Below are 27,764 nucleotides of genomic sequence, written 5' to 3'. Positions count from 1 at the left end.
TCCTAATACTTGGTTGCAATTTTCTTTCAAGACCAAATCAATATTATTTTGATCCATTGCCTCACAGAGTGGGACAGCACTGCATACAGTCATATGGCATAAATGTGTTATATGGGATATAGCTCTTAATGATAAATTAACATGTGCCATTAACGTAAGACGAGGAATATGCAGGAGAAATGATTTCGAGGAGATTTGGAAGGTGTTTGCAGAACTTAACACTGTTATAACAGGAAAGGGGTCAAACCATCGCATGAGGTGCTGAAATTTTGGGAGGTTGGCTAGTTACAATGGAATGGTCTCAGTCAGGGCCGGATTTAAGTTCAATGAAGCCCTAAGCTACTGAAGGTAATGGGGCCCTTTATATGTCCAGCTGTCCTTTGTCAACAAATTGTCGTGGTTTTTTGTGTTGAATATATGGTAATTTATGGACCTAATAGGTATCTAAAGCCATTTGCATGTAACAAAATATGTATTTTATCAAAGTAATTGTTGACCTTATCTTATATTTTGGAAATGTACATCCAGTTTCTCCCCCGTTTAAATTTTTTGGCAGCCCCCAAGAGAGTGGGGCCCTAAGCTATAGCTTGTTTAGCTTATATGTAAATCCGGCACTGGTCTCAGTGGTGGGGTGCACATTTTTTATTCTTATTTATTTATGATTATTACTTGGTCAAAATAAAATAATAAAAGAGGAGAAATAGATTTTGTTTCCTTTTTAACTCCCTCTTCACAACCAAGAGGTGTATAATATCAACGTGATAAAATTAAATAAGGAAGGAAGGTGCATAGCTGTCAACTTTTCCCTTTTCTTGCGAGGAATCCTATTTGGAATAAGGGAATTTCCATTAAAAAAAGGGAAACGTTGACAGCTATGGGGAGGTGCCACAGGGCTCTTTGTTGCACAGTAAACGGAGAGGTCGGGTCCCCCCCCCCCATTCTGTGGAGCTCTTGACATGGGCGTAGCCTGGATTTTCGTTGGGGGGTAGGCGACAGAAACTCAGATTTATATTGATTTGTATTGATTTACAGTGGGGGGGGGGGCTTGGCAACCCAGACCCAGCCAGTCAAGCAGACCCAACCCAGCAGCGCTCAACCCCGAGCAGAGCGCGCCTCCTGCGCCCCCCCCCCGGCGTTCAATCTCGCTGCTCTCAGGCTCGCCCGCCTCAGCCCGAGAAGGAGGAGGAGGAGGAGGCCAGCCGCGCCCACGTGACCGCGCCGAGAACGGAGCGAGGGGCGGAGAAGGCAAGATGGCTGCCGCCGCTACTTGCGGGGAGTGGTGAAGGAGGAGGAGAAGCTCCAGACCCTCGCCGGGCTCTGAGGCGGCCCTGACGCTGCCACGACGACCCCCTTCGCCCTCTTCCTTCATCCAGGGTGTCCCGTTCTTGCTGGTAAGGGGCGTTTGATGGGCGAGGGGTCTCCGGGGGAAGGTGGTCGTGTGAACCTGTCAAAACAAAGGGAAGTGGAGCCGGCACCGCCCAGCATCCTCTTCCTCCTTCCCCAAACCCCACCACCTCGCAGTCAGGCGGAGGAGCCATGGTGGAAGGCACAGAATAGCGGCGGTGGGGCTGGTTGTCTCTGCCCAGTTACTTTTGGAAGAGGACAGGTTGCTGCTTTAGCCTCTTCAGTGTGTATTTCTTCCGCCCTCCCCCCCTTCCTCGATGACTTCCCCGAACGTGTGAATGTTTTGGACGCGCGTCTGGGTGGGTTCTTCTCTTCAGTCCCCGCTTGTTTGCGGTGTCAGTCAAAACCCCGCGAGTTGGCGTTGTCTTGGGGGTGAGAAATTGTAGGACAAGGGGGTCGCTGTGTTAGGCTGAAATCCTACACTCGTTTACCTGTACTCAGTGGGGTTTATTTCTTTACCTTTTCACCCTTTTATTTCTTAGTAGATGGGCGTGTGGGTTGTGCTGTGTCACAGAAAACACACCCGTCTTTTGTGTGCCTGAAAGTCTAACCAGTGTATTTTGGTGTATAAATCTCCCCGTTTAGCCTTTAAGGAGCCACTGTTTTTTCCTAGTGGGAATGAGTAATTGGTTTTCCCCTAAGGAAACAAAACAGACAAGTAATCCCATCTACCATGGGATATCTTGTAAACCTGTGTAAAAGCAACAGTCTCAGATTTAACTCTGTGTGTGTGTGTGTGTGTGTGTGTGTGTGTGTCCTTGCATGCATACTCATAAGCAATACCTATTGACTTAAATGAGCCTTACTTCCAGGTAAGTTTATTTCATTGCTGCTTTATTGTAGCCTTGTCAGCCTTACAGATTTTGGTGCAGTACGTGAAGGACATATTGAAGCTTATTGTCAAAGGAGACGCTGTCTAAGCATGGTTGATGGCTGAATTTTCTTAGCATTGTTATCTTAACATTTTTTTAAAAATCAGAGAATAGAATTCATACTATTGGAGGTGTGCTAGGTGCTGTGCAAACACAGTGTCTAGTTGATTTGTAGTTTAAGAAATGCAAGAATGAAAGTGAATGAAGAAATGGCTGGAAGTCTTCCAGGTTTTATATGTGCCCTAAGAACAGAATGGCCTTTTTTTTAGAACATGAAAAAGTGGAATTTCAAAAACAGCACATGGTAAAGTATGAGCAATAATGGTTGCCAGCTCCAGTTAAGTATGTGGTGTCTGAATGGTATTACATTATTCGTGTGAGTGGGTGGAAGGATATATTGTGATCAAAAATATTATCACTGATTGTGATTATAGTAATTCCTTTATTTTTAACTTTTATTTTCATTCAGTTAGCTATTTATTTCATTTTCTTGTAACAGGAGAATAACTGGAGAATATTTACTGAATTACAGTTGTAGAGGAATTAATGTGTTGAGGGGTGGGGAATCCAAGAAAAGGGAAGCAACAGTGTTCTTTAAGAATTTGTGAAAACAAATGATTAAGAATGAAAAGAGTAGCATTAATTATTTTGAAAGCGGTGAACCTGCTTATTATTTCTATATTTGACTGGGGAATCATTGTATAGGGTTTTCTGAGATGAATACATCCAGTGTTTAAAAATCTAAATGTTCCTGAGGTTATTAATAATTATGCAGTGTTTTTGACTGTCTGGTGTTGGCCTCTGCATATTCACTTATTTATACAGTGGTACCTTGGGTTACATATGCTTCAGGTTACAGATTCCACTAACCCAGAAATAGTACCTCGGGTTAAGAACTTGCTTCAGGATGAGAACAGAAATCGCGTGGCGGGGGCGTGGCAGCAGCAGGAGGCCCCATTAGTTAAAGTGGTGCTTCAGGTTAAGAACAGTTTCAGGTTAAGAACAGTTTCAGGTTAAGAATGGACCTCCGGAACGAATTAAGTACGTAACCAGAGGTACCACTGTACATATTTGAAGAATTTTTATCCTTCTCTGACCAAAAAAGATCCCCAGAGTAGCTGTTCGCTAATGAGATGTGCCTGGTGCTAAAATTAATATTTTTTTGGCTTTAGGCGAAGACTTTTCTCTCCTCCTAGGCATTTGACACTTAACCTGCTGGGTGTTTAAATTGGTCTGGCTTCTGCTAGTTATGAGATGTTGCTTTTAGAGTTGTGTTGACAAAGTGGTTGGTTGTTGTTGCGTCTGTTTTTAATTCTTGTATATTGGGTTTTTTATATCAGGTGGCTATAAAATAGTATAAATGATAAATAATAATTAGAGATCAAAAGGGAGACAGTCCTTGTCCTCAGACTTACAGTCCAAAACGGGAGGGCTGGAGGGGAGGAGGAAAAAGTCAACCCAGGCCCTAGGTATTAGTTACAAACTCATAGAACGAACAGCTCGGATTGGAACTATTTTAGAGAGATGATGAGCCAAAGGTTCTGCGCTCTGAGTTGGGCTAATAGTGCCCCTGCTTTCACTCCCTCTCCTATAGTCCGATGAAATAGCTTTTGCCAGGTAACAATTCATGGAGGGAGGAATATAACTGAATGCATTACAAATGATTGTGTTGTACCTGTATAGTGTTCTTACTAATGGCACCTGTTGTGTGTCTGTGCTAGGTCTGTTTGTAGCCTTGCAGATCAGTGAGTGATTGTGTACATCATGGGTAGGCAAACTAAGGGCCGGGGGCCGGATCTAGCCCAATCACCTTCTAAATTCGACCCACGCACGGTCCAGGAATCAATGTGCATTTACATGAGTAGAATGTGTGCTTTTATTTAAAATGCATCTCTGGGTTATTTGTGGTATTTATTTTAAATATTTCTAAACCACCCAATAACAGTTTCTCCGGGCCAGTGGTGTCACTTAGTTAGTAGATAGTCAAGTAGTGTATAAATGAATTTCATGGAAGATGGAAATGGGCATGGCACATGCTGGCCCACCCCACCTCCTTGTGTAGATCAGATTTTTGAACATGGAGAGAAAAGGCTTAACCTCTCTCCCCACTCTTGCATATAGGGCCTGAATGTGGAAATACTCAAGTTATGGTAAGTGTGTGGCCTCTCCTGTGTTTCCTACAGTGTTTGACTAACTGCCCAGGTCATCTAAGGCAGTTTTAATATGTTCGTATTGGGTAGTCTGAATATACTACTGCTGGGTGAAGCTGCCATCGTGGTCTTGATATTGATATATCACCCAAGCCTAGTACTATATATCCTAATGAATAAAGAAATTAACACCTTAGAAATGTGTTTCATAGAGTGCATTTCCCCTTTTTGAGCTATGTACAAGTGTTGCTAACACAGGAGAAGAATTGAAATGGGGGGCAAATGAGTGTTCCAGCCATTACAGGTTTGGGATTTCTGTTGAGGGAGGCGCTGATTTAAGCTTTGGGTGTGAAAACTGTATCTGATGCTGCTCCAAACCATCCTAGATGGGACAAAATCAGATGATGCTTTGACCTATGGTAAGACTTTGTCATCAAGCAATGATAGGAAAATTATGAGCTTTCTCCTAGTCAGAAGCAGAAATCCTAAAATAGCACTTCCTTTTGAACTATCACACGCGCGCGCGCACACACACACACACACACACTGACCCATCATCCGGCAAATCCTAATGAAGAGCATGTTCTTTGTGAACCCCACTAAAACGTCCTTAGCATTCCTGAAGCTTCTTGGGTGGTGTGATGGCACTAATGGTTTGAAAATTGGAGATAAGTATCCATTCTGCATATTGCAGAGAGATGACTGCAGAATCTGCAGTTGGATCTGATAGATTGTAAATGGATCTGAACAGCAGGTATCACCCAGGCCTAACTGGTATTGTCTGCCTCTGTCCTAGACCTAGTTTTTAGTTGTGTTTCTGCAGGAACAGCTCTTTCTGTCTCATCCCTTGGCTGTGTCTGTAGTTGTTGGTATAACACTTATCCCTGTTTTCAGTCCATATATAGTTACTGGTTTCTAATATTTTTGTACTTGGACGTTTCAGTTGCTCTTTCAAAAAGTTTCTCTTAGTCTTTAAGGTGCAACAATACTGATTTTTGTTTTTGCTGCAATAGTTTAACATGGCTACCCTTCTCGAAATGGTTAGAAATGAGTTTGTGTGGCCATGGTAGATGTTCATGTGTAGCATATGACTTGCAGTAATTGACAGATGGAAACACAACAGACCATAGTGCAGAAACTTCCTTTGATGTGCAACAGTATGTAACTGTTTTAAGAGTTTTCTAGGAAGTTGCATAGTAGACTGTTTACATGGCAATTTTTAGAAACTGTTAATTATGAATAAGGCAAGCAGAATATGGCAATTACTTGGAATAGCATGGTTAAGAAGTAAGTGTTACTGTTGAGAGCTATTATCTTTCAAGCTTTTCCATCTGTCTTACGGCAAGTTAGATTACAGTGGTACCTCGGGTTACATACGCTTCAGGTTACATACGCTTCAGGTTACAGACTCTGCTAACCCAGAAATAGTGCTTCAGGTTAAGAACTTTGCTTCAGGATGAGAACAGAAATCGTGCTCTGGCGGCGCGGCAGCAGCTGGAGGCCCCATTAGCTAAAGTGGTGCTTCAGGTTAAGAACAGTTTCAGGTTAAGAATAGACCTCCGGAACGAATTAAGTACTTAACCCAAAGTATCACTGTACTGTGAAATTCTCCTGTAAAGGGAGTGCAGTATGTAGCTATGCCAAAATCTGTTCCATATTCTATTATTCCAAGCTTATAACAGACAGTATTAATATTTCACAGCTAATACTAAGAGTCATTGTAAATTTCAAAGGAAATCTAGAATAACTGAAAGTGCAATCCTGTGTATATCTACTTGGAAGTCAGTCCCATTCATTTTAGTGGGACTTGCTTCCAGCCAGATAAATGGGTATAGGACTGCAGTGTGAAACTATGACTTTCAAAAGCTTCCTCCATCTGTGTTATTGGAGGTGGGAAAATCCTGGTATTTAAGTTGGCTGATAAGTTTGGAAATATCTACAGTAGTACAAAAAACATTATAAAGTGCAGTATGGTCAAATCTGTATCCATATATGCATTCTTTTTATGTGAAAATGTGTCAAAAATACCGCCCCCCCCTGCAACAAGTCCATAAAAGTAAGAGTGTAAAATTAACTTACTTCACCATTGCATATAGGTGGCTGAGGGCAACATATGTTGATGACACTTCCTGGACTTATATGTGGGTTGCTTTTATGTGGAACTGTTTGCGCACAAATGCTGGCTCCCTTGGCCTATAAAGCAAGATGAGCGCCGCAACCCCAGAGTCGTCTGCAACTGGACTTAACTGTCAGGGATCCTTTACCTTTACCTTTTTAAGGCAACATAAACATGCTGTAAATAGTTTTTTCAAAAGCATTTTACTTCCCCCTTTTTATTTAAAGGAAATTGGTACAGTTCTCTTGATATTACATAGGTTCAGCCTGTCTTGCAATTTATATTGAATCTCAGGCAGTTGTGAATGTTGCCATTTCAAAACATACATGCTGTGTGATATCACATATGTGTGATTCTTTCAGGAATTTGTTTTTGGCTTCACTGATGTGTTTGTGTTTTAATGGTGATTGTTTGCTTCCAGTTGCTTAGAACATTAACTTCATCACCATTGCCTTGTTACATTTTGTTTATTCTAGCAAGCCCCCACTACCACGGTACAACATTTTTATTGCGTATAATAGTGACTGGCCGCATGCCTCAGTGTCTGCAGCTGGAGAGGAGAAAGGTGCTAAGAGTAGTTGCCAAGACTAAATTACATGGTATGGAAGTAGAGAAAGAAAGCATCCTTGAAAGTCATTAATTTACTGCATGTTTACTCACCTGTTTGTTTCTTGTTCACCTCTTCCGTCTGTTGATTTGGGCTGCCCCTTTCTCCATTCTGTCACTTTATTGGCTCTAGTCATTAGAACTAGCTTGGCTATCTCCTTGCTGCTGTTTGCAGAATCCCTGTTAGGGATAGGCACAGAAGGTATGATAATGGCATATGAGGGTTTGTTACATATCTCTGGTAACTGGGCCTATTCAAGTGGCTTTGCTTATCCTTAAAAGTCAGAAAGGGTTAGAGGGTGGATTTTGATCTAATTCTTGTACAGTTGGGTTGTACCTTGAAAGTCAAGCGGAATCTGTTCCAAAAGACTGTTTGACTTCCAAAACGTTTGGAAATGAAAGCATGGCTTCTGATTGGCTGCAGGAAGCTCCTGCAGCCAATCGGAAGCCACGGAAGCCCCACCAGACATTTGGCTTCCAAAAATAGTTCGTGAACCGGAACAGTCACTTCTGGGTTTGCAGTGTTCGGGAGCCAAAACGTTCAAGAACTAAGCTGTTCAAAAACCAAAGTACGACTGTATTATGAAAATAATTTATATTAATAATAATGTTTTGGAGAGCATCTGGGATAGCCTCACAGATGGTGGGGAGCAGAAAGATAGATGGCATGAGGAATGAGATGAGAGTTTGTTTTCCACTTTGAGTTACTGCTTGAGGTGTGCTACTGCTTGCCTTGGTCGACCAGGTGAGCAGCAAACTGCAGGGCTGATAAAGATATTATGTGCTCCACTGGTTCACTTCAGTTGACCATTTAACCACAGGTAGTAACAGGTCAAAGGTAATATTTTACCTTAACATGGCTAATTTACTGAGAATAGACTAGAGACCAAATATGACTACCTGAACATGCTAACACGCAATAGGTGGGTTGTTGTTTTTCCATTCCGTTTGAAGTTGGAGACCTATGGGGAGTGTTAAGAGCACACAAAGGCTCAAAGCTTTTATGACTGAAGAATCTGTTAAGGCCATCTCTAGGGCTCAGGCTTATCCCACAAAGCAGTGAGACTTCTCTGTCTTAGACAGGAAGTGCAAAGTTACAAACACCAGCTTACCTCAAATGCTGCCTCAGCAGCTGGACTTTCTGCCCTTCAGGCTTCTGTTTTCATTCACCTGTACCATGTTGCCTTTTAGGGTCAGCAATCCAAAGATTGGGTCACCTCTAATGCATCACCGAATGCTTTTACTCACATGTATAAAATCAGTTACAGATAGGTAGCCGTGTTGGTCTGCCATAGTCAAAACAAAAAAATTTTTTTCCTTCCAGTAGCACCTTAAAGACCAACTAAGTTAGTTCTTGGTATGAGCTTTCGTGTGCAGTGTATCTGAAGAAGTGTATCTGAAGAAGTGTGCATGCACACGAAAGCTCATACCAAGAACTAACTTAATTGGTCTTTAAGGTGCTACTGGAAGGAAAAATTTTTTATGTATAAAATCAGTAAGATGTGTTGTCAACCTTAGCTCCTTGTTTCTTTACAGATGGCAACATGTATGGCTGATAAAACCCCACAGGGTGCACACATCAGTCTCTTACATATGCACCACATTTGATGTGCCCTTAAGCGACTTTTTTTTTCCGGGGGGGGGGGGGGGAACGGGACTATCTATCCTAACAGACTGTTGAATGAAACATTATTTCCACATTACTGTAGCATCAGTCGCTTGCAGTTTATATTGAAGTCACAGAGTAAAGCAAGTGACATTAAAGAGAGTTCTTTGCCGACTCAGCAGCTAAGTTATCACAGGAGTTTGAAATGTGCAAAATGCATTTATAGCAAAGCAGCAATTGCGTCTTACTTTTAAGCACTGTATATGCTGGAAGCGTAGGTAGCAAGCTTCCAGAAACCACATTCAAATCAAGGCTTGGTAGTGTAATTAGGGGAAAGTTGACCCAGGTATCCAATCTGAACAGGAGTGCAAAATTGGTGAAATTACGTGATGTTTTCTGCTCTGTTTAGGATAGCTAGAAATGTTTTCAAAGCAGTAGGTAGCAGCTTTGTAAGAAGGAGCCAGTGCTTTTCAAGGGCTGTGAATCCAGTTTTTACTGACAATTTCAGATGAAATATATGATTTATCTCTCAAATTGTTGTGTAAAAATTTGTATGGTGCCTGGTTGTGCTTGGGTGTGGTAAAGGTAAAGGTACCCCTGCCCATACGGGCCAGTCGTGTCCGACTCTAGGGTTGTGTGCCCATCTCACTTAAGAGGCCGGGGGCCAGCGCTGTCCGGAGACACTTCCGGGTCACGTGGCCAGCGTGATGAAGCTGCTCTCGCGAGCCAGCACCAGCGCAGCACACGGAAACGCCGTTTACCTTCCCGCTAGAAAGCGGTACCTATTTATCTACTTGCACTTAGGGGTGCTTTCGAACTGCTAGGTGGGCAGGAGCTGGGACCGAACGATGGGAGCTCACCCCTCCGCGGGGATTCGAGCCGCCGACCATACGATTGGCAAGTCCTAGGCACTGAGGTTTTACCCACAGCGCCACCCGCGTCCCCTGCTTGGGTGTGGTAGGACACAGAATAGAGGGACCTGACCTAGTTGTGGAAGTTAGTTATTGCTGCTCATCTCAACTGTTATGTGCATACTGGATAACTGAGAATATATGACCCGATAGATGTCATGTAGGAAGATCCATTGTATTCTGGGGAAGGTGTGTTAATTTTTTTATAGTTGTTGTAAGTTACGTGCATGACAGAAATTGCAGATGGAATAAATTATTTTACAAACCAAGTTACTAATCAAAAATTTACCTCAAAATAATTTGTAATATAAATTATAGTTCTTTTCAGCAAATTTCCTACTTTTATGATTATGTCTCTAATGCACTGCCAATTTTATTAGACAAATTACCTCCATAGCTCCAAACGGCCATTCTCTCCTAGGTTTCTACTTTGCTTGCAAATGTGAGGCTTGCAACCATGAATAAATAAATACAGAACAGGCTCATATAAGTTTACAGCAATTAGTAATCTTAAACAGGTAAGATGGCAGGTCAGAGATCCTGGGTTTATATTAACTTCAGTCAGCAGTGGTTTTGATGCTGCTTTTAAAGTAGGAAAACTAAGAAAGTAACATACCTCTGTAATCTGTATGGTGTAATATGCATAGTTCAACATTGCCCTGAAAACTGGTTATTTCAGTTTGTTATAAAAATCAGTTTCTCCCCAAATTTGATCATCTGTGCTTTTCCTTCTGTAGTTGTAGAATGTTAGCAGAATTGTAGTCCATGTATTATTTTTTTTACTTTGCTAATAATGGTACAGTTGGAGACATTCATTTGATTTCAGGTAGCTCACTTAAGCTTGTCTTCTAGAATAGTTTATTTTAAATATCCCAGAGTAGCCAAGAGAGTAGTATAATGTTTCAGTGCAGTTCATTATTATACCCTTATTGCAGCCTTGTTGACAGTAGTTTACAGAAACTCTGCAGTGTGGTCCATAGTTAATATTGCCGATGATGTAGGGCTGAGACTGGTTTAGATTCCTGTTCATATGCACATGCCATGCATGAACACACACACTTCTCAGGTTGCAGTAAATTGCCCCCTGTGACCTCCTTCCAGGCTAAATCAAGCAACTCAGCTGCATGCGGAAAAGTTTGATTCCTTTAACTTGAATGCAGACCAGTTTCACTTTAAAATATTCAAAAAATGGGAGTGGGAAATATATATGAAGTAGGACCCAGGTAAGAGCAGAGATTGCTGCATTTGGTGCTAGCTTTTGTTTTTTCAGCCTCCTGAGCTACAACGGGAGGTTACTGATTCACGCCATGGATAGGCTGCATCATTGTTTTGCAGGTCCTCGCTTGGAACTCATTCTGGGTACTGATCCCAGTGTAGCTGAAACATGCAAAAGAGGGAGGTATTGGAAGGCTTGGGAGAACTACAGGATTATTTACAGGAATATAAAAGATATTGGTGGGAAAAGTGTAAGGTGGGGAACCATTGAGGACTCAGTGGGTACAGAATCCAGACTGAGCAGAAGGAGAGGGGGGAAAGGAAAACAGGGTGGGGAGGTGGCAAAGAGAGGATGTAGAGTCCAGGGAAACCTGAATAGGAATGTTTTGCACTGCAACATTTTATGGTAGGTCCCATTGACTAAGTTCCATTTTAAGGTGATTTCCCAATTTAAATCAGTACTGCCCTGGATAAGGTTTAAGCAGCCCAGCTCATCTGCCCTGATGGCAGTTGGAGCTCCCAGTGGTTGCTTTGAACTTGAAGTCTCTCGCATCAGATGTTCTTTGGCTCCTAGCTGTAAAGCTTGTACCAAATAGATGACTAAACATTTAGTAATTCAGTTAAACAACAGCTACCAATCTATTTTCTGTTGAAATCTTTCTGCATTAAAAATGCATTTTAAATGTTTTATTTCAAGCGGAATAAGTGCCAGACAGAACACCCAGAAGCCAACTCTACAATGGTAGGCTAATAATTAAGTATTAAGTTTAGCAAAGCTTTTCACAAACCACCACAGCCTCTGTTTTTCTGCTTTTTCATGGACAATCTTCTGTGCCACCCTTCTGCTCTCTATTAGTTCATGCCCATGTTTCTCCGTCTCTTCAGGATGACATGGCTACTCCTTACCACCCCATATGTACACAAAAACTTTAAAAATCTTCTGGGTGAGGACTGTATTGCCTCTGTTGTTTGGAGCACCCGGAACAATTTTGGCACAATAGAAATTGTTTATTGCAGTAGGTTTTCAGTCATTGTTTTGTTCCACTCAGTGCAGAAACCTCATGTGATACATTAAAATTGTTTTTCTTTTTAACATAGATAACTAGCATTGTGGAGTTTGGCTAAAGATGGCGAGTCTCGTGTCTCAGAGTTTGGTGACATATGTAGAAGAAGAAAATGTTCCTGCTTTGAAGGCACTTCTTGAGAAGTGCAAAGATGTGGATGAGAGGAATGAGGTAAGATAAATTTGTAATAAATATTTTAATAAATATTGTAGACATACATTTTTATAATCGATAAACATATGCTGCTTTGTCGTTCCACAATGTGGAGGTATGAATTGGGGGGGGGGGAGAGAAATAATTTTATTTGATAAAAATAAATTGATGTTTCTTTACTTTTTTCCTAGTTGTATAACTTGGAGAAAAGACATCTTTCCCCCCACTCTCTGATAGTTTCTGTGATGCATATGTATAGCTGCCTGCTAAGTCAGAAAGGAATTGCTTTCACTTGTTTTCCAGCATAGTAACTGTAGAGATCTGTTCTATAAAGAAATAATAATAAAAAAACTCTCTGTAATCTTATTTGAGAGAAACCACATCAAGCCCAGTGGACTTAACTTCTGAGTAGACCTGCAGAGGATTGGGTATTTTAATACGAGATATCCATGGTGAAATTGAAGCAGGGCTTTCATTATTCTGGATTAATTAATTAAGGACACCTTTTTGTTTCTGGCTTCCCCCATAATTGGCTCTGGTTTCACATAACTACCACCATGCAGCCCCTGGCAGATTATCCTTGGGGAAGTGTAGCCCTTGACAGGAAAAAAAAAGATTCCTGCCGTTGATGGGTTTTAGCCTTAGCCATTTCCCTCTCTTCAATGCTGTTCGCTTTAACAGCATAATTAGGGCTAAACACGCATCCATTTTATTTCCCATTCCATTTGTTTTCAGAAAGTACACTTTTGTACCAAAATTTATTTCCTGTAGGAAATTCAAAATCCATGTAGAATGGTTTTATTTATTTAAAGCAATCATGCTGCTCAATAGTCCATACTCTATAATCATCAACTGTGAGGACTTGGATATGCGAAACAAACATCACATAAATGCTACTTTTAAGTAGAGGTACTTCACAGTGTTCAGCTGATTGTCAGTGGGTGGAAAGATACCAAGTGATGCATATGAATTTGTCAATAATCCATCAGGTGCCCACATGGAAAAGTAGATTTAAAAACCTATCAGAACACCATAATTTCAAGGCGGGGTGGTGTTCTATTGCAGTATAGCAACAACAACGAAAATCCTTTATGAAAATGAATGTTTGATCAGAAATTCTTTTTGGATGAAACAGACATTTACAGTATAATATGGGGGGGGGACACACACAAGAAAATAATTAGTGCAGGATGCTTATTAAGCAGCAGTAAACAGTGCCCCTTCAGTTTGCTAAAACTTGTAACAATGGACCCATCTTTCTAATAATGTTTTCAGGAGTTGTTCTACAATTTCTGTTTGTTTCTTTAAAAATTACACTTTGTGTGCCATTGTGAAGCAACGTATAAAACATTACCAGCATTCTTGTATAAGAATCTACCTGTAAGACCACCTGTACAATTTATTAGTTTCTGACAATGTAATTGCATGTTTCGCTTAATTTCAGAATGGTCAGACTCCGTTAATGCTAGCGGCTGAGCAAGGCAACTTAGAAATTGTCCAAGAATTGATAAAGAAAGGTGCCAACTGCAACTTGGAAGATGCAGTAAGTATTGAATGGGTGATCTAATTCCTTGCTGTATTATTCTCTCCTCCTGCTGCATGTCCTATTTTGACCACACAATTCTCTTGTTAATCCCTCTCATGTGCTAGACTTGGGAGTCTTGTAAGCACGACAGGTCCAGACAAGAGTGTGTGTTTTATCACTTGCCGCACCCCACATGAATCGGGTACCCAAATGGTACCCTCCAGATGTTCCTGAACTATAGTTCCCATCAATCTCAGCCAGCATAGCCATGTTCTGAGATGATGGGAGTTGTAGTCTATATTACAACATCTCAAGGGCATCACATTGTCCTTCCCTGTCCTGGGATAAGAAGTCTATTGCTTCAAGGTATAGTCACTTCACTTCAACTGGCATAATCTCTGGTTTTAGTTGGCTATTGGACTGTTAATTTTTCCTTTTTCTCACTTTAGGATAACTGGACAGCTCTTATCTCAGCTGCTAAAGAGGGACATGCTGCCATTGTGTCAGAGCTACTTAATTGCAATGTGAACATGGAACATCGAGACATGGTATGGCATATGGGACCTTAGGGTGAAGGGCGTGTAATAAACAAATAACATTTTAGTCCTTCAAAATGGTGTAGACCCTTTTTTTTTATTAAGCTGCAGCACAGATAGATCTGTACTTCTAGTAGCCGACAGCATGCTGGGGTTGTGCCACTCGCCAGACCTCCCTCTGGCTGGTGTGGTGTAAACATGCCAACAAGTACAGCAGATTGGCATTTGCACTGTGCTGACCATGCTGCCAGCTCCCCCTCCCAATATGCAGAAGCAACTCATCCTGAGAGAGGTCAGGTGAGCAGCATAGCTCCATCCTACCAGGTGCTTCAGAGTTTGTTCTTTTGAAAATTTATCAAAATTCTGGTAACCTTTGAAATTCTTATGGATGATGGGAGTTGTAATCCAACAATGTCTGGAGTGCTGCTGAGAGTCTAGCCACATCTGGAGGGCCACCGTTTCCACACCCCTGAACTAGAGCAAATTTTCAGCTAAAAGTAGTTTAGATGGATTAATACTCCTTGATTTCATTGCTCAGTAGCAAGTTGTTTGCACCAGAGAACTGGGCTAACAACTGTGAAACATAGTCTTTTATGCAAATGCTGAAAATAGATTTTAAAATGGTCCATGTATTGATTTCCTGTGTTAGGGTGGATGGAACGCCCTTATGTGGGCATGCTACAAAGGCCGTACTGAAGCAGCTGAACTGCTTCTTGAAAGGGGAGCAAACCCCAACATCACTGGCCTGGTAAGTTTTTCCCATCTTTGTTTCTATTTGCAGTGGGGATAGTAGGGGAAGAATTCTGCGGTAGAGTAATTTGCCATTATTAGCTTGTGGTTTGGATGCATATTGAGCAAATAGAAGTTGAATTTAAAGTTCTCCTTTTAGTTTTTTGGCCTAGGACTACTCACTGATAATTTGTATAAACTTAACATTTTGCATGGAGCACCTTTAAACCACCTGAAATACTTTGAAAAAAATAAAACATTGACCCTGATTTATCTCTATTGATGTATGTATGCAACAAATGGCATGGGATGTACATAACAACTGTACCAAAATATGTATTCAGCTAGTTCTGTGGTGCCTTGATTTTTATCCTAATACAGATTAAGTACTGACTGCACAAGCAAAATCCCGTGTCTTATTTTAAAGCAGGATGCAGTAGTGTGTAAGGATCTTTTCAGAGTCCCAAGTCTATTCAGATTTTTTGGAGGAGACCTGCTGAGATTCTGAATCCTTTGGTAGATGCATTCTGAGTCTCTTCTCAATATACAGCCTCTTTTGAGGCTCAGTATTACAGTTTTAATTTCTACACTGTGTTTTACATACACATTTCTCTCCACTCAGAGACACTCAAGTGTCCAGGGCTATGCTGCTACTTTACATACATTCCTCCTTTTTATCAGTTTCTATATTAAGTCTGATAAAAACCAGATAAAAATCAGTTCCTATATTAAGTCTATGGAATGCGGGTGGCGCTGTGGGTTAAACCACAGAGCCTAGGGCTTGCCGATCAGAAGGTTGGCGGTTCGAATCCCCGCGACGGGGTGAGCTCCCGTTGCTCAGTCCCTGCTCCTGCCCACCTAGCAGTTCGAAAGCACGTCAGAGTGCAAGTAGATAAATAGGTACCGCTCCAGCGGGAAGGTAAATGGCGTTTCCATGCGCTGCTCTGGATTGCCAGAAGCAGCTTAGTCATGCTGGTCACATGACCCAGAAGCTGTCTGCAGACAAACGCCGGCTCCCTCGGCCAGTAAAGCGAGATGAACGCCACAACCCCAGAGTCATCCACGACTGGAGCTCATGGTCAGGGGTCCCTTTACCTTTATATTAAGTCTACCTTGCCTAAGCTTTCTCTGCTGCCTCTGAGGTTGGTGGTGCTAGTACTCAAAGCTCCTTTTGTTCCTGCCGCTGCCTGTCCTGCTATCTCTGCGGATGTTTCCTCCCCTGTCCCAGCTGTTGGATGCAGTAGGCAGGGGAGTCAGCACCTTCAGGCCAAGCCTCATCCTCTCTGGCATGGCTGGGTGTAAACACAGCTGTGTCAGAGCTAGTGGAGTGTGGGAATTGGAGCTGTTTCCAGCTGTTTCTCCACAGCCTGCTTCCATGCATCAGTCTCCTGGTTCAATCAAGGCTCTTGGGTATATATCACAGTCAGGCTTGAAATTGGTCTTACTGTTTGTCCTTCCAAAAGAAGAATAACTTTATTTTTTCAGTTGTTTTATCCGCCGAGTTATAATGCTATATGCTTTCTTGAGCTTTCACTATTAACATTTAGGTAGTACAGTGGTACCTCGGGTTAAGTACTTAATTCGTTCTGGAGGTCCGTTCTTAACCTGAAACTGTTCTTAACCTGAAGCACCACTTTAGCTAATGGGGCCTCCTGCTGCCGCCGTCGCACGATTTCTGTTCTCATCCTGAAGCAAAGTTCTTAACCCAAGGTACTATTTCTGGAGTCTGTAACCTGAAGCGTATGTAACCTGAGGTACCACTGTATTGCAGTATAGAATTTTTGTAATTCTTGTCAGAAGTTTGTACAGTGGTACCTCGAATTACAAACGCCTCAGGTTACAAATGCTTCAGGTTACAAACTCTGCTAACCTGGAAGAGTTACCTCAAGTTGAGAACTTTGCCCCAGGATGAGAACGGAAATCATGTGCTGGCGGCGCAACGGCAGCAAGAGGCCCCATTAGCGAAAGCACGCCTTTAGTTAAGAACAGTTTCAGGTTAAGAATGGGCCTCCAGAACAAATTAAATTTGTAACTAGAGGTACCACTCTATAGGAATCAGGTATCTGGGGTGAAATCCAGCTTTGCCTGAACATACTTCCATTCATACAGTGGGACTTCCCCTACCTCTCTCTTCACCCTCCCAATCTATTCTGAGAGGTCCTCCATCCCTCCATTGCAGATTGCAGGGAGCTGTGTTGGGTGTGGGGAGGAGAAGGGGAAGGAGAAGTCAAATTGGGCGCTGCTTGATGTTGCCCTTTAAATCTTGGGATTCTTACAACTTTCAAACCTTTTCTCCTCAAAGCAATACAGTGTCTATCCAATAATCTGGGCAGCAGGACGAGGCCACTCTCGTATAGTACAACTTTTACTGCATCATGGAGCCAAGGTCAACTGCTCTGACAAGGTAGGAGTTTTCTTTCTTTCCGGTAAAAGCTTACCTCGTTACCATAATAAGTTAAAATTGTTAAGAATGTTAAGACAGTATCCTAAGCTCTGTTTCACTTCATGGGATTTGAGAGGAATTTATGTTTAGACTTCATCTTAATTCACGAGGATGTTCTTAGTTAGAAGTTTTTTAAGTTAGTTAGTTAGTACCACACTTAGTTAGAAGTGTGGTACACTGGTTTGACATCAACTGATAGGAAGTGCCTACAGAGGGTGGTGAATACAGCACAAGATATTATGGGCTGTCCCCTGAATCCGCTGGATGAAATAGCGGAAGAACGTTGCCTCAGGAGAGTGAGGAAAATTCTCAGGGATGATTCACACCCTGGCCGGCACTTACTTGATCGCCTGCGCTCGGGCAGAAGATATAGAAGCATGATTAGTCGCACCAACAGGGTAAAGAGCAGCTTCTATCTGTGGGCTGTTAGGCTGCTGAATGAAAAGATAACAACAGGGCAACTGACTTTCGGGTTTGGTGGGTGTGCGTCAGTAAACGAGGGGAATTAAGACTAAGAGAGCTGCGTGGGGGGTGTTTGTGCAATCTCACTGTATACAAGTTGTACAAGTGACAATAAAGTATTTCAATTTCAATTAAACCGACTTTGCCAGAAGTCCTATGCATGCTTACCTATGCACATTTCCATTGGGGTGCTCTGAGCAATCATTCAACAGTATTCCAGCTCTAGTGCAGGCTTCTCCAGTCTGGTGCCCTCCATAGGTTTTAGGCTACAACTTGTCTTGTCCCTGACCATTGGTCATGGTGTCTGGGACTGATGAGAGTTGGAATCTAGTAAGAACTTGAAGGCACCAGGTTGGGGAATACTGTTCTAGTCACTAAAATGAAATAATTTTTCTAGTCACTAAAATGAAATAATTTTTAAGACTCTTTACAAGAGCTCACAGGCTGTATGTTGTCCAAACTCTGCCCAATGATAGTACGTAAACTGTTATTAGAGTGAGACAGTTGGTTATGGCCTCCTAAGGACTAGTAGATGCTGACCTCTAGGTGTACTATATAATCTTCATGATATTCCCACCATCTCTTTGACCACGTATGATTATTGAATTAGCTGTGATTTTACCTCACTCTTGAGTCCACAATATATGCCAATAGCACTTCTCAGCTCTACCATACCTATACTTTGCCTTTCCCCCCTTACCATTGATCTGTCTCCCTGCATCACTTTGGGAATGTTGCCAACTTAGTAACTCTTTTACCTTCCTTTTCACATTTCTGTATTAGCGAGGTCTTCTGTTATGTTCTGGCATTATCCTAAAATGTTATTTTCATGTCTTCCGCTTGAAATTCTACCTACTTACTTGACGCCTTTCTTCTCCTGCCCACTCACAAACTGAGGGAGTTGTTCTGCTTTCAAAACAAAGCTGGAATGTGTCTCATATGTTCAAAATATATTCTACAGTATGGTACTACTCCGCTGATCTGGGCTGCAAGAAAAGGTCATCTGGAATGTGTGAAGTATTTGCTGCATATGGGAGCGGATGTTGATCAAGAAGGAGCTGTGAGTACTTAAAAAAAAATGGGATCTGATTAGTCTAAATATTATTCTAATAATAAAGCAGTAGATAGTGTTTAAAGAAGATGGGATCATGGTGTTTGTTAGTCCAGATGGTTTAGTGCTGGAGTTGCCAGCCTGGAATCCGAACACACACATGTGCCCACTGAGGACTACCCTGATGACCATACCATCCTTCTCCTGCCCAACTGAGGGCTTTCTTCAGGCTTAATTGTGATGTGGAGACATTTTCCTCTACAGCTCTGACAATCACAGTAAATTCTCAAACCATACAGTTAGGATTTTAAAAAGACTTTCATTAGCTATTATTTTGCAATTTCAGGAAGGAGTCATAGTTGAGGAGAAAATAATTAACCATTATCTCCTGAGCTGTGTTGCCCATGCCAGAAACCCATTTGTTGTGCTGCTATTGGGCTTGAAAGAAACCTATTGTATTGGATTCTAAGGTCTGTGAATATAAAATCTGGGGTGCAGATTTTCTGGGGGATTTTCCCTTGTTGCTGTTACCTGAAAATGTAGAATTGCTTTTGGCGTAAAAGTAATAGTGGAATGTAATGGTGTGTTTGAAGTTAATGCTACTGAAATAAGATGAACTTCAGAAGCGGAGAAAAAAATCTCCTCCTGTATTGACCAGTTAGTCTCAACTGCCACTAATATATTGTGTGTTTTCTATCTCTTCCCCTCTCCAGAATTCCATGACTGCACTTATAGTAGCAGTAAAAGGTGGTTTCACAGATTCAGTAAAAGAAATCCTGAAAAGGAATCCAAATGTCAACTTAACAGATAAAGATGGAAACACAGCTTTGATGATTGCCGCAAAGGAGGGACATACTGAAATTGTGCAGGACCTCTTAGATGCAGGAACCTACGTGAATATTCCTGACAGGGTAAGTAAGGGTTTGATAATGTGTCTATATACATTCATTATGTTTTTTAATGCTTATAACAAAGTATAAAAAGCTAGTGTGGTGTAGTGGTTAAGAGCGGTAGTCTCGTAATCTGGGGAACCGGGTTCGGGTCTCCGCTCCTCCACATGCAGCTGCTGGGTGACCTTGGGCCAGTCACACTTCTTTGAAGTCTCTCAGCCCCACTCACCTCACAGAGTGTTTGTTGTGGGGGAGGAAGGGAAAGGAGAATGTTAGCCACTTTGAGACTCCTTAAAGGGAGTGAAAGGCAGGATATCAAATCCAAACTCCTCTTCTTCTATTTTGGAAGTGCTTTAAGACATTTGACTGTGTTCTGTCCTCATTGCAGAGTGGAGATACTGTGCTGATTGGGGCTGTCCGAGGTGGTCATGTTGAAATTGTGAGAGCCTTGCTTCATAAGTATGCAGATATAGACATTAGAGGGCAGGTAAGTAATTCTGTGTGAGTTCAGGATTTTGAAAATGCTCTTGTAATATATCATTTCCAAAAGCATTCCTCAGAGACAGAAAGCACATTTCTAGATGGCATCTTGAAAAACACTTGATTTCCTACTGTATTTGCAACTGGAAAGAACTGTGCACTTTAACACGACACATAAAGACAAACATTTTGTTCCTTGGCATTCTATACTTACTGTCTCTTAAGTTATGTATAAAGTAGGTATATTTGTTTTGATCATAAAGAACATCCATGCCCTATTCTGCTCCTTGGGAGCATTGCATCCAGCTTAGTTTTAGGCACTTAGAATCATAGAGTTGGAAGAGACCACAAGGGCCATCGAGTCCAACCCCCTGCCAAGCAGGAAACACCATCAGAGCACTCCTGACGTATGGTTGTCAAGCCTCTGCTTAAAGACCTCCAAAGAAGGAGACTCCACCACACTCCTTGGCAGCAAATTCCACTGTCGAACAGCTCTTACTGTCAGGAAGTTCTTCCTAATGTTTAGGTGGAATCTTCTTTCTTGTAGTTTGGAACCATTGCTCCGTGTCCGCTTCTCTGGAGCAGCAGAAAACAACCTTTCTCCCTCCTCTATGTGACATTCTTTTATATATTTGAACATGGCTATCATATCACCCCTTAACCTCCTCTTCTCCAGGCTAAACATGCCCAGCTCCCTTAGCCGTTCCTCATAAGGCATCGTTTCCAGGCCTTTGACCATTTTGGTTGCCCTCCTCTGGACACGTTCCAGTTTGTCAGTGTCCTTCTTGAACTGTGGTGCCCAGAACTGGACACAGTACTCCAGGTGAGGTCTGACCAGAGCAGAATACAGTGGCGCTATTACTTCCTTGATCTAGATGCTATACTCCTGTTGATGCAGCCCAGAATTGCATTGGCTTTTTTAGCTGCCGCATCACACTGTTGGCTCATGTCAAGTTTGTGGTCAACCAGGACTCCTAGATCCTTTTCACATGTACTGCTCTCAAGCCACTTGCTAGTGAGTCTAATTCAGTGAGTCACGAAGCACTTGCCTAGCATCTTTATATAAACAGGTTAACCAAAAATCTGCTGTTGCTTTTAGTCATGGAAAGGGGATCGAATCGAGAGCTCGGAAGCCTGCAAAATGACAGGTGCTCAGGACAGCTTCTGACAGTAGCTGCTATTTGTCGGTGGATCAGAACAGCAGCTGATGCTGAGTACATAATTAACTGTCAGGCTGGACTGTGAAATCAGAATATTTCAGCTTTTCACTATAGTAAAAGTATTTCTTAAGTATATCTGTTGCAAGGAGTTTCCTGAAGCTACAGTTCAGAGGTGATGCAGTACACATTGTAGTTGCTTTGTTGATATGATGACGCTGAGCTACTTTTTGAAAAAATAAATAAATACGGAAATCTCATGCAATTCATTATACATCCAGTACCATTCCTAAAAGCAAATACCAGCAGAAGATTCTTCTTCTTTCCAAGGCACACCCTAGATTTCTAGATTTGGTTGTAATATAGTGTTTAGAGAAGATTCTCCATCCCTTTCAATTAAATATATTGTGTATGCCAGCTTTTTGTGAAGTGGTTTCTGAATGCCATGTGTTGAAGAACTTTTTTGAAATACTATAATCCTAATTTTAGCCAAACACTGATATGTAACTTACATTACATTTTTTTAAAAAACACCCAATGTCAGTTTCCTTTTTCCATTCTGAATTTTATCACTTTGCTATATAGTGTTGAATATAACCTGCATAATACGTGGTTTGTGAAGTTAGTTTGACTGCATTTAAAGTGCTTTTCAAATATGTTGTTTATTTGTAGGATAATAAAACTGCTTTATACTGGGCTGTTGAAAAAGGAAATGCTACCATGGTTAGAGATATCTTGCAGTGCAACCCAGACACTGAAATATGTACAAAGGTAAATATATCATGTAATGACTTTGATCTTCGAGATATGGTTTATTTTGCAACAATGCTTTTTCGCTCTTCTCTGTGTTGCTGAATATGGCATTTTTGTTAAAAATGTTGTCTACACCAAATGTGAGGAGAGAATAGTTGAGTACAATTCTAGTTTGTTCATATTTGCTCTTCTGTGCTTTTAAAACTATATTCAGAAAGCCTGAGGAGCACATTAAAAAATATATCACCAGCATTTCCCATCGCCTTTAAAAAAATAGAAAATCAATATCTTAACTGAAATGCATTTTGAGTGGAGGCTATATGCACATACTTAAGCTAATTTTCCTTCTGAGATGCTTTCCTCCCATAAATAAGTTTAATGAGAAACGCTTTACTTTGTATTAATTAGCAATAACTACCATTGCAAATTAGAACGTCAACAAAGGAAATACATTGGTACCTCGGGTTACAGACGCTTCAGGTTACAGACGCTTCAGGTTACAGACTCTACTAACCCAGAAATAGTACCTCGGGTTAAGAACTTTGCTTCAGGATGAGAACAGAAATTGTGCAGCGGTGGCATGGCGGCAGTGGGAGGCCCCATTAGCTAAAGTGGTGCTTCAGGTTAAGAACGGACCTCCAGAATGAATTAAGTTCTTAACCCGAGGTACCACTGTAATTCATAGCATGGGGAAAATACCACACCAAATTTGTGTTCAAGGGAATGCTTAACAGCACAATCCAAATCCAATATCTGCTGGGATAAGATAGCTTGGAGTTAGAGGATCTTGGGCTTTCTTGGATCACCAGAGGCTCAGCCAGAGCTATGCTGGAATAAATCCCTCATCCCAGCTTGGCCAGGGCTCAGCCAGCAGAATTTAAGCCTGCATTACTTACACCAGCATAATCTCTCCCAAAAGGGGTGGGACTGGACCCAGCAAAGGAGAGACTTAAACCTATTCCAAGTTCTGTTCAGATTGGTCATGCAACTTAGGGCCCAGTCCTCACAACCTGGGGCCTAGACCCTTGCAGAGACTTCCAAACAGCATTTAGAATAGTTGTAATGTATGATGCGGGTGGCGCTGTGGGTTAAACCACAGAGCCTAGGGCTTGCCGATCAGAAGGTTGGCGGTTCGAATCCCCGCGACGGGGTGTGCTCCTGTTGCTCAGTCCCTGCTCCTGCCAACCTAGCAGTTCGAAAGCACGTCAAAGTGCAAGTAGATAAATAGGTACCGCTCCGGCGGGAAGGTAAAAGGCGTTTCCATGTTCTGCTCTGGTTCGCCAGAAGCGGCTTAGTCATGCTGGCCACGTGACCCTGAAGCTGTCTGCCAGCTCCCTTGGCCAATAAAGCGAGATGAGCGCCGCAACCCCAGAATCGGTCATGACTGGACCTAATGGTCAGGGGTCCCTTTACCTTTACCTTTATGCTGGTATAAGTTATGCCAAGCCAAGTTACACCAGTTTCCTCTAGTTAAGATTGCTCTGTAAATGTATTGAGGAATAACTGAACTTCATTATGTAATACTGAGTATCTGCCTTGAAAAACAACAACCTGGGCTACCAGTTTTGACTCCAAGGGCAAACAAAAAATTGTGTTACAGTTAAAATTACCTCAAACTTCTAGGCTGGAGGTGGGTACTTAATTTTTTTTTGCCATAAAATATGCAGGTGTTCCAGAATTCAAAATTCATTGCTGCCAGAAGGCCTGTTGTGCCTGTCTATTTTGAAGGCATTCACAAAATACCATTTTACTTTTGCTTTTAGGATGGAGAAACACCTCTTATAAAGGCCACCAAGATGAGAAATATTGAAATAGTTGAGCTTCTGCTTGACAAAGGAGCTAAAGTTTCTGCTGTAGACAAGGTAAACTCCAGTTGATAACCACTGTATTTATTTTAATTTATTGTCCTTAATGCTTTAACCAAACTGTTTAGGGCACATTGTCCTCTATTAAATGAAGGCAGTTGAAAATGATATTGAGGTAGATACCTGATTTTACACATGTTTGTAAAGAAGAAGGACCTGTCAGAATGATTCAGTAAAATAAACCCTAACCCTGGATTTTTCTTTTACAGAAACAAAATTTGCAAAGTGAAGAGACGGGTTATTTAGAGAGAGAGAAAACTAAGGGAAGGTCCTATTCTAGGGGGATAAGGGATGGCAGTGAAGGGAACTTGTCAGGGCAGCTTTTGAGTAAGTAGGTGATCTACTCCACAATAGCTACGTCTTCACCCATTCTCTTTTGCTATTCTTACAGAAAGGAGACACCCCACTTCATATTGCTATTCGTGGGAGAAGCCGTAGGCTTGCAGAACTGCTTTTAAGAAATCCTAAAGACGGTAGACTGCTTTACAGGCCCAATAAAGCTGGAGAGACGCCTTACAACATTGACTGTAGCCACCAGAAAAGCATTTTAACTCAGATATTTGGAGCTCGTAAGTATTGTGCATTTTCTTCTTAATCTGCCAGCTTCCAAGCTGCAAGGAGGTGACCAAGGCGTCAAGTGAGGACCGTTGCTCGCAAGCAGAGGGGGGTCTCTCTGACTCTACCCCTAACATAGCCGGCCTTCTCCACCCGTTCACCTATCCCTCCTCAGCACAGCCTCCCCTTTAGCTCCACAAGCCTATGAAGAGAAGACAGCTGCTCCTGGAGCAAAGAAGAAACCTTCCGCCCCCCCTCCGGTCACCTTTCCCGACCAAGCAACTTAATTCAGCCAACACTCAGGAGAGAGGGTAGCCTGGAATGAAGAAAATTAGAAGTTACATAAAGACAGGCCACACTGAAAAGATATTGAAGTTCTTTTCATGTTTGTCTAAGGGAGGCTTGTTTTGACTGTTGTTCTAGCAGCCTGCTTGCTCATTTTTTGGGGGGACCCTTCCCCTTATCTGTGGTACCTTGCAGTGGGTGCTCCCCTGTTCTCTCTCTCTCTCTCTCTCTCTCTGTGTTTTGTTTTCCTGGGACAATCTGTATGCAAATAGTGTGTCTTCCAGAACCACCGCTTCTTCCTTAATGTGTGTGTAGCTTGCTGTGGCAATCTTTTCTTATCGCACTGCTCCTCTCTTCTGTGTGCATGTGCATTTTCTGCAGTTATTTTGGCACACACACAGCAAAAGAGGGGTGTGATGTGTGTGCCTTTTTCTGTGACAATATACTCTTGTTTGACCGCTCTGCAACTTGTGTGTGTGTGTTTGGACATTCCTGCAGTGCTGCTCTCACTGCATCAAAATCATCTCTCAGGTAACAGCATGCAAAAAGAAAATAAATGTGTTAATTTTATGTGGGACTATGAAAAGAAGCGAGGGTTTCTTTTCAAGAGTGAGTGGTTTATTTTAAGTTGCTTTAAGCATGCTGGTCATGATTTGCCAATGTATGAAAAGCTAAATACTTACGTGCATAACTAATTTACTCTATGAAGCCTGTTTGGTTTTGCAGGACACTTATCTCCGACAGAATCTGATGGAGATATGCTGGGTTATGATCTTTATAGCAGTGCACTAGCCGACATTCTTAGTGAGCCAACTATGCAGCCTCCCATCTGTGTTGGGCTGTATGCCCAATGGGGGAGTGGGAAATCTTTTCTGCTCAAGAAACTTGAAGGTAAGAATTACTCCAGTTTATGCTTTTTTATACGAAAGATCTACACTGCGAAATTTGGAGAGGTTAGAATGGTTAAGGATGGCTATGTTTCAGTTATTGTCTTGTTGCAGGATGTGTATTGGGTAGGCTTGCCTCAAAGTGCAAACGGAATCTAATCCCCCCCATCCCTTCCTCTTAGTTACCCCTTCCTTATCATGCTTTCTAATGGAAAAGTAATTTATTTATTTAAAAATGGTAGATTGTTCTGCAAGGGAGCAATTGTAGCCATACAGAGAACCGCCTCTGGAATTACCTTTTGATTAATTATTTTCTTTTCTCTTTTTTTAGATGAAATGAAAACTTTTGCTGGGCAGCAGATTGAACCTTTGTTCCAATTTTCCTGGCTGATTGTTGTCCTTACACTTTTGTTGTGTGGTGGTGTTGGTTTACTGCTTTCATTCACTTTGGATGCAAAACTTGGAATAGCAGTGGCATTGAGCTTGCTGGCACTGCTATATGTATTTTTTAGTAAGTCTTAAATTGAATTACCGGTAATTACAACCTATTATGTGCCCAGAATTAAGCTGAAATTTAGTCCACGAAATGAAACTGTTTGGATGTTGAACTAAATTGTGAAACGTGGATTTTCAATATATGATGTATTCAAGTACACTATCACAAAAATAAGGGTAGCTAAATATTTACAATTCTCAGGTTTCAAATATTTGTTAAATTGAGAAGGAGGCCAGTACCTGTCTTTTGGCTCCAGAAATGCAATGTTCCATTAATTTTGAAGATTATTAATTACTGTTCCACGACGTTATCAATGACAATGATTTAAAGAAATATGCATGCACCAAAATTTGCATGTCCCAAATTTTCACCCCACCTGTGAAAAGTTGGGTGTTATTGCTTCTAGCTTTTAAATGGGAAATAACATTGGGGTCTGCAGCATCATATTCTTCAGAAGAAGCTCAGGAAAAAAAATGGGTGTTTACATAACTTAAGAATTAGGATTTTCTTATGACTGCTTTTGTCATGCTTTATCCAGAAATACGCTGTGGAACTAAATGAAAATAGTTGATAACTATCATATAAATAAAATATATAGCAATGACAAAAGTTAAAATGTGATTGGTGTCAAAAGGGTTTGTGGTTTGGTTTCCTGTTTAAAGCCCATAACTGCTATTAACATTGAGGGTATTTGTAAAACGTCTTCTTCTAGCTGTGATATACTTTGGGAGCCGAAGAGAAGGAGAGAACTGGAATTGGGCATGGGTGTTAAGTACAAGGTTGGCAAGACATATTGGCTACATGGAGTTGCTTCTTAAACTTATGTTTGTGAACCCACCTGAGCTGCCAGAGCAAACAACTAAAGCCTTACCTGTAAGGTTAGTATAATCTCACATCTTGTTCTTCTAGTTGTGAATCACATCAGAGAGCATCTGCTTTAAAAAAGACAAAAGTCTGATAGTCGAATGCTCATCTGAGACCAAGTTTCATGGAGATCAACTGAGCTGGGATCTTTAGCCGATACTCTAATTAGATTGACTGTGCAGCCACTTACCTGTGTAGGACTGTCCACACAGCATAGAAATAGGAAACATTCTCTTTTCAACATTCTATTGCGCTACAATCTCTTGGAACTGAATTTTGAATTTTCCTCAGGTGGCAACGCTGTGTAGATGTTGTCATCCTGTGTGTGTCTGCCTGCCTGTATTTGGATTTTTAAATGTCTAACTGGGTTGGTTCCTTGAGATCTTGTCTTGCAGCAACAGAGAGAAATATTGTTGGGATCACTGGCAAACTCGCCAGTAAAACTGCAGAATATTTTCCTATGCGTGCTAGGAAGCTCTTCATCAAAATACAGCTACTAACACTTTGTTGGGTTTTCTCTAAGGCTGCAATTCTGCATGGAGTGACATGCCTTTGTGACATATCTGGGGTTGCAGCCAGCAGTAGACCTACTCATTGTAAACCAATTTAATGTAATGAACATGACTAATCTAGGCCCATTAATTTTAGTGAGTCTACTCTAAACCCCGGAGTCCTGATTAAGCACTTGG

The 27,764-nt window shown here is 41.6% G+C and overlaps 1 protein-coding gene across 12 annotated transcripts in view; it reads left to right on the top strand.

Annotated features, from left to right (window-relative positions):
* The first annotated feature begins 1,072 nt into the window (after positions 1–1,072).
* Positions 1,073–27,764, top strand: part of KIDINS220 (kinase D interacting substrate 220) — a 61,460-nt gene continuing 34,768 nt past the window's right edge. For 3 of the 12 annotated variants that reach the window (XM_083606954.1, XM_083606955.1, XM_083606960.1), the window contains exons 1-15: positions 1,073–1,391; positions 11,979–12,115; positions 13,542–13,640; positions 14,072–14,170; positions 14,808–14,906; positions 17,190–17,291; positions 18,754–18,852; positions 19,557–19,754; positions 20,122–20,220; positions 22,043–22,141; positions 23,887–23,985; positions 24,380–24,557; positions 25,555–25,719; positions 26,047–26,226; positions 26,924–27,089. In XM_083606954.1, the coding sequence (XP_083463080.1) occupies positions 12,008–12,115; positions 13,542–13,640; positions 14,072–14,170; positions 14,808–14,906; positions 17,190–17,291; positions 18,754–18,852; positions 19,557–19,754; positions 20,122–20,220; positions 22,043–22,141; positions 23,887–23,985; positions 24,380–24,557; positions 25,555–25,719; positions 26,047–26,226; positions 26,924–27,089 (1,790 nt within the window). In that variant the 5' untranslated portion in view covers positions 1,073–1,391; positions 11,979–12,007. Of the gene's footprint in view, positions 1,392–1,497; positions 1,628–11,978; positions 12,116–13,541; positions 13,641–14,071; positions 14,171–14,807; positions 14,907–17,189; positions 17,292–18,753; positions 18,853–19,556; positions 19,755–20,121; positions 20,221–22,042; positions 22,142–23,886; positions 23,986–24,379; positions 24,558–25,554; positions 25,720–26,046; positions 26,227–26,923; positions 27,090–27,764 lie in introns of those variants that run through there. The other 9 variants (XM_083606958.1, XM_083606957.1, XM_083606953.1 and 6 more) reach the window with 4 other exon arrangements.

Source organism: Podarcis filfolensis (genome assembly GCF_964270895.1).
Source record: "Podarcis filfolensis genome assembly, chromosome: 3".
Lineage (NCBI taxonomy): Eukaryota > Metazoa > Chordata > Lepidosauria > Squamata > Lacertidae > Podarcis > Podarcis filfolensis.
This window is presented reverse-complemented; position numbering and strand designations above follow the sequence as displayed.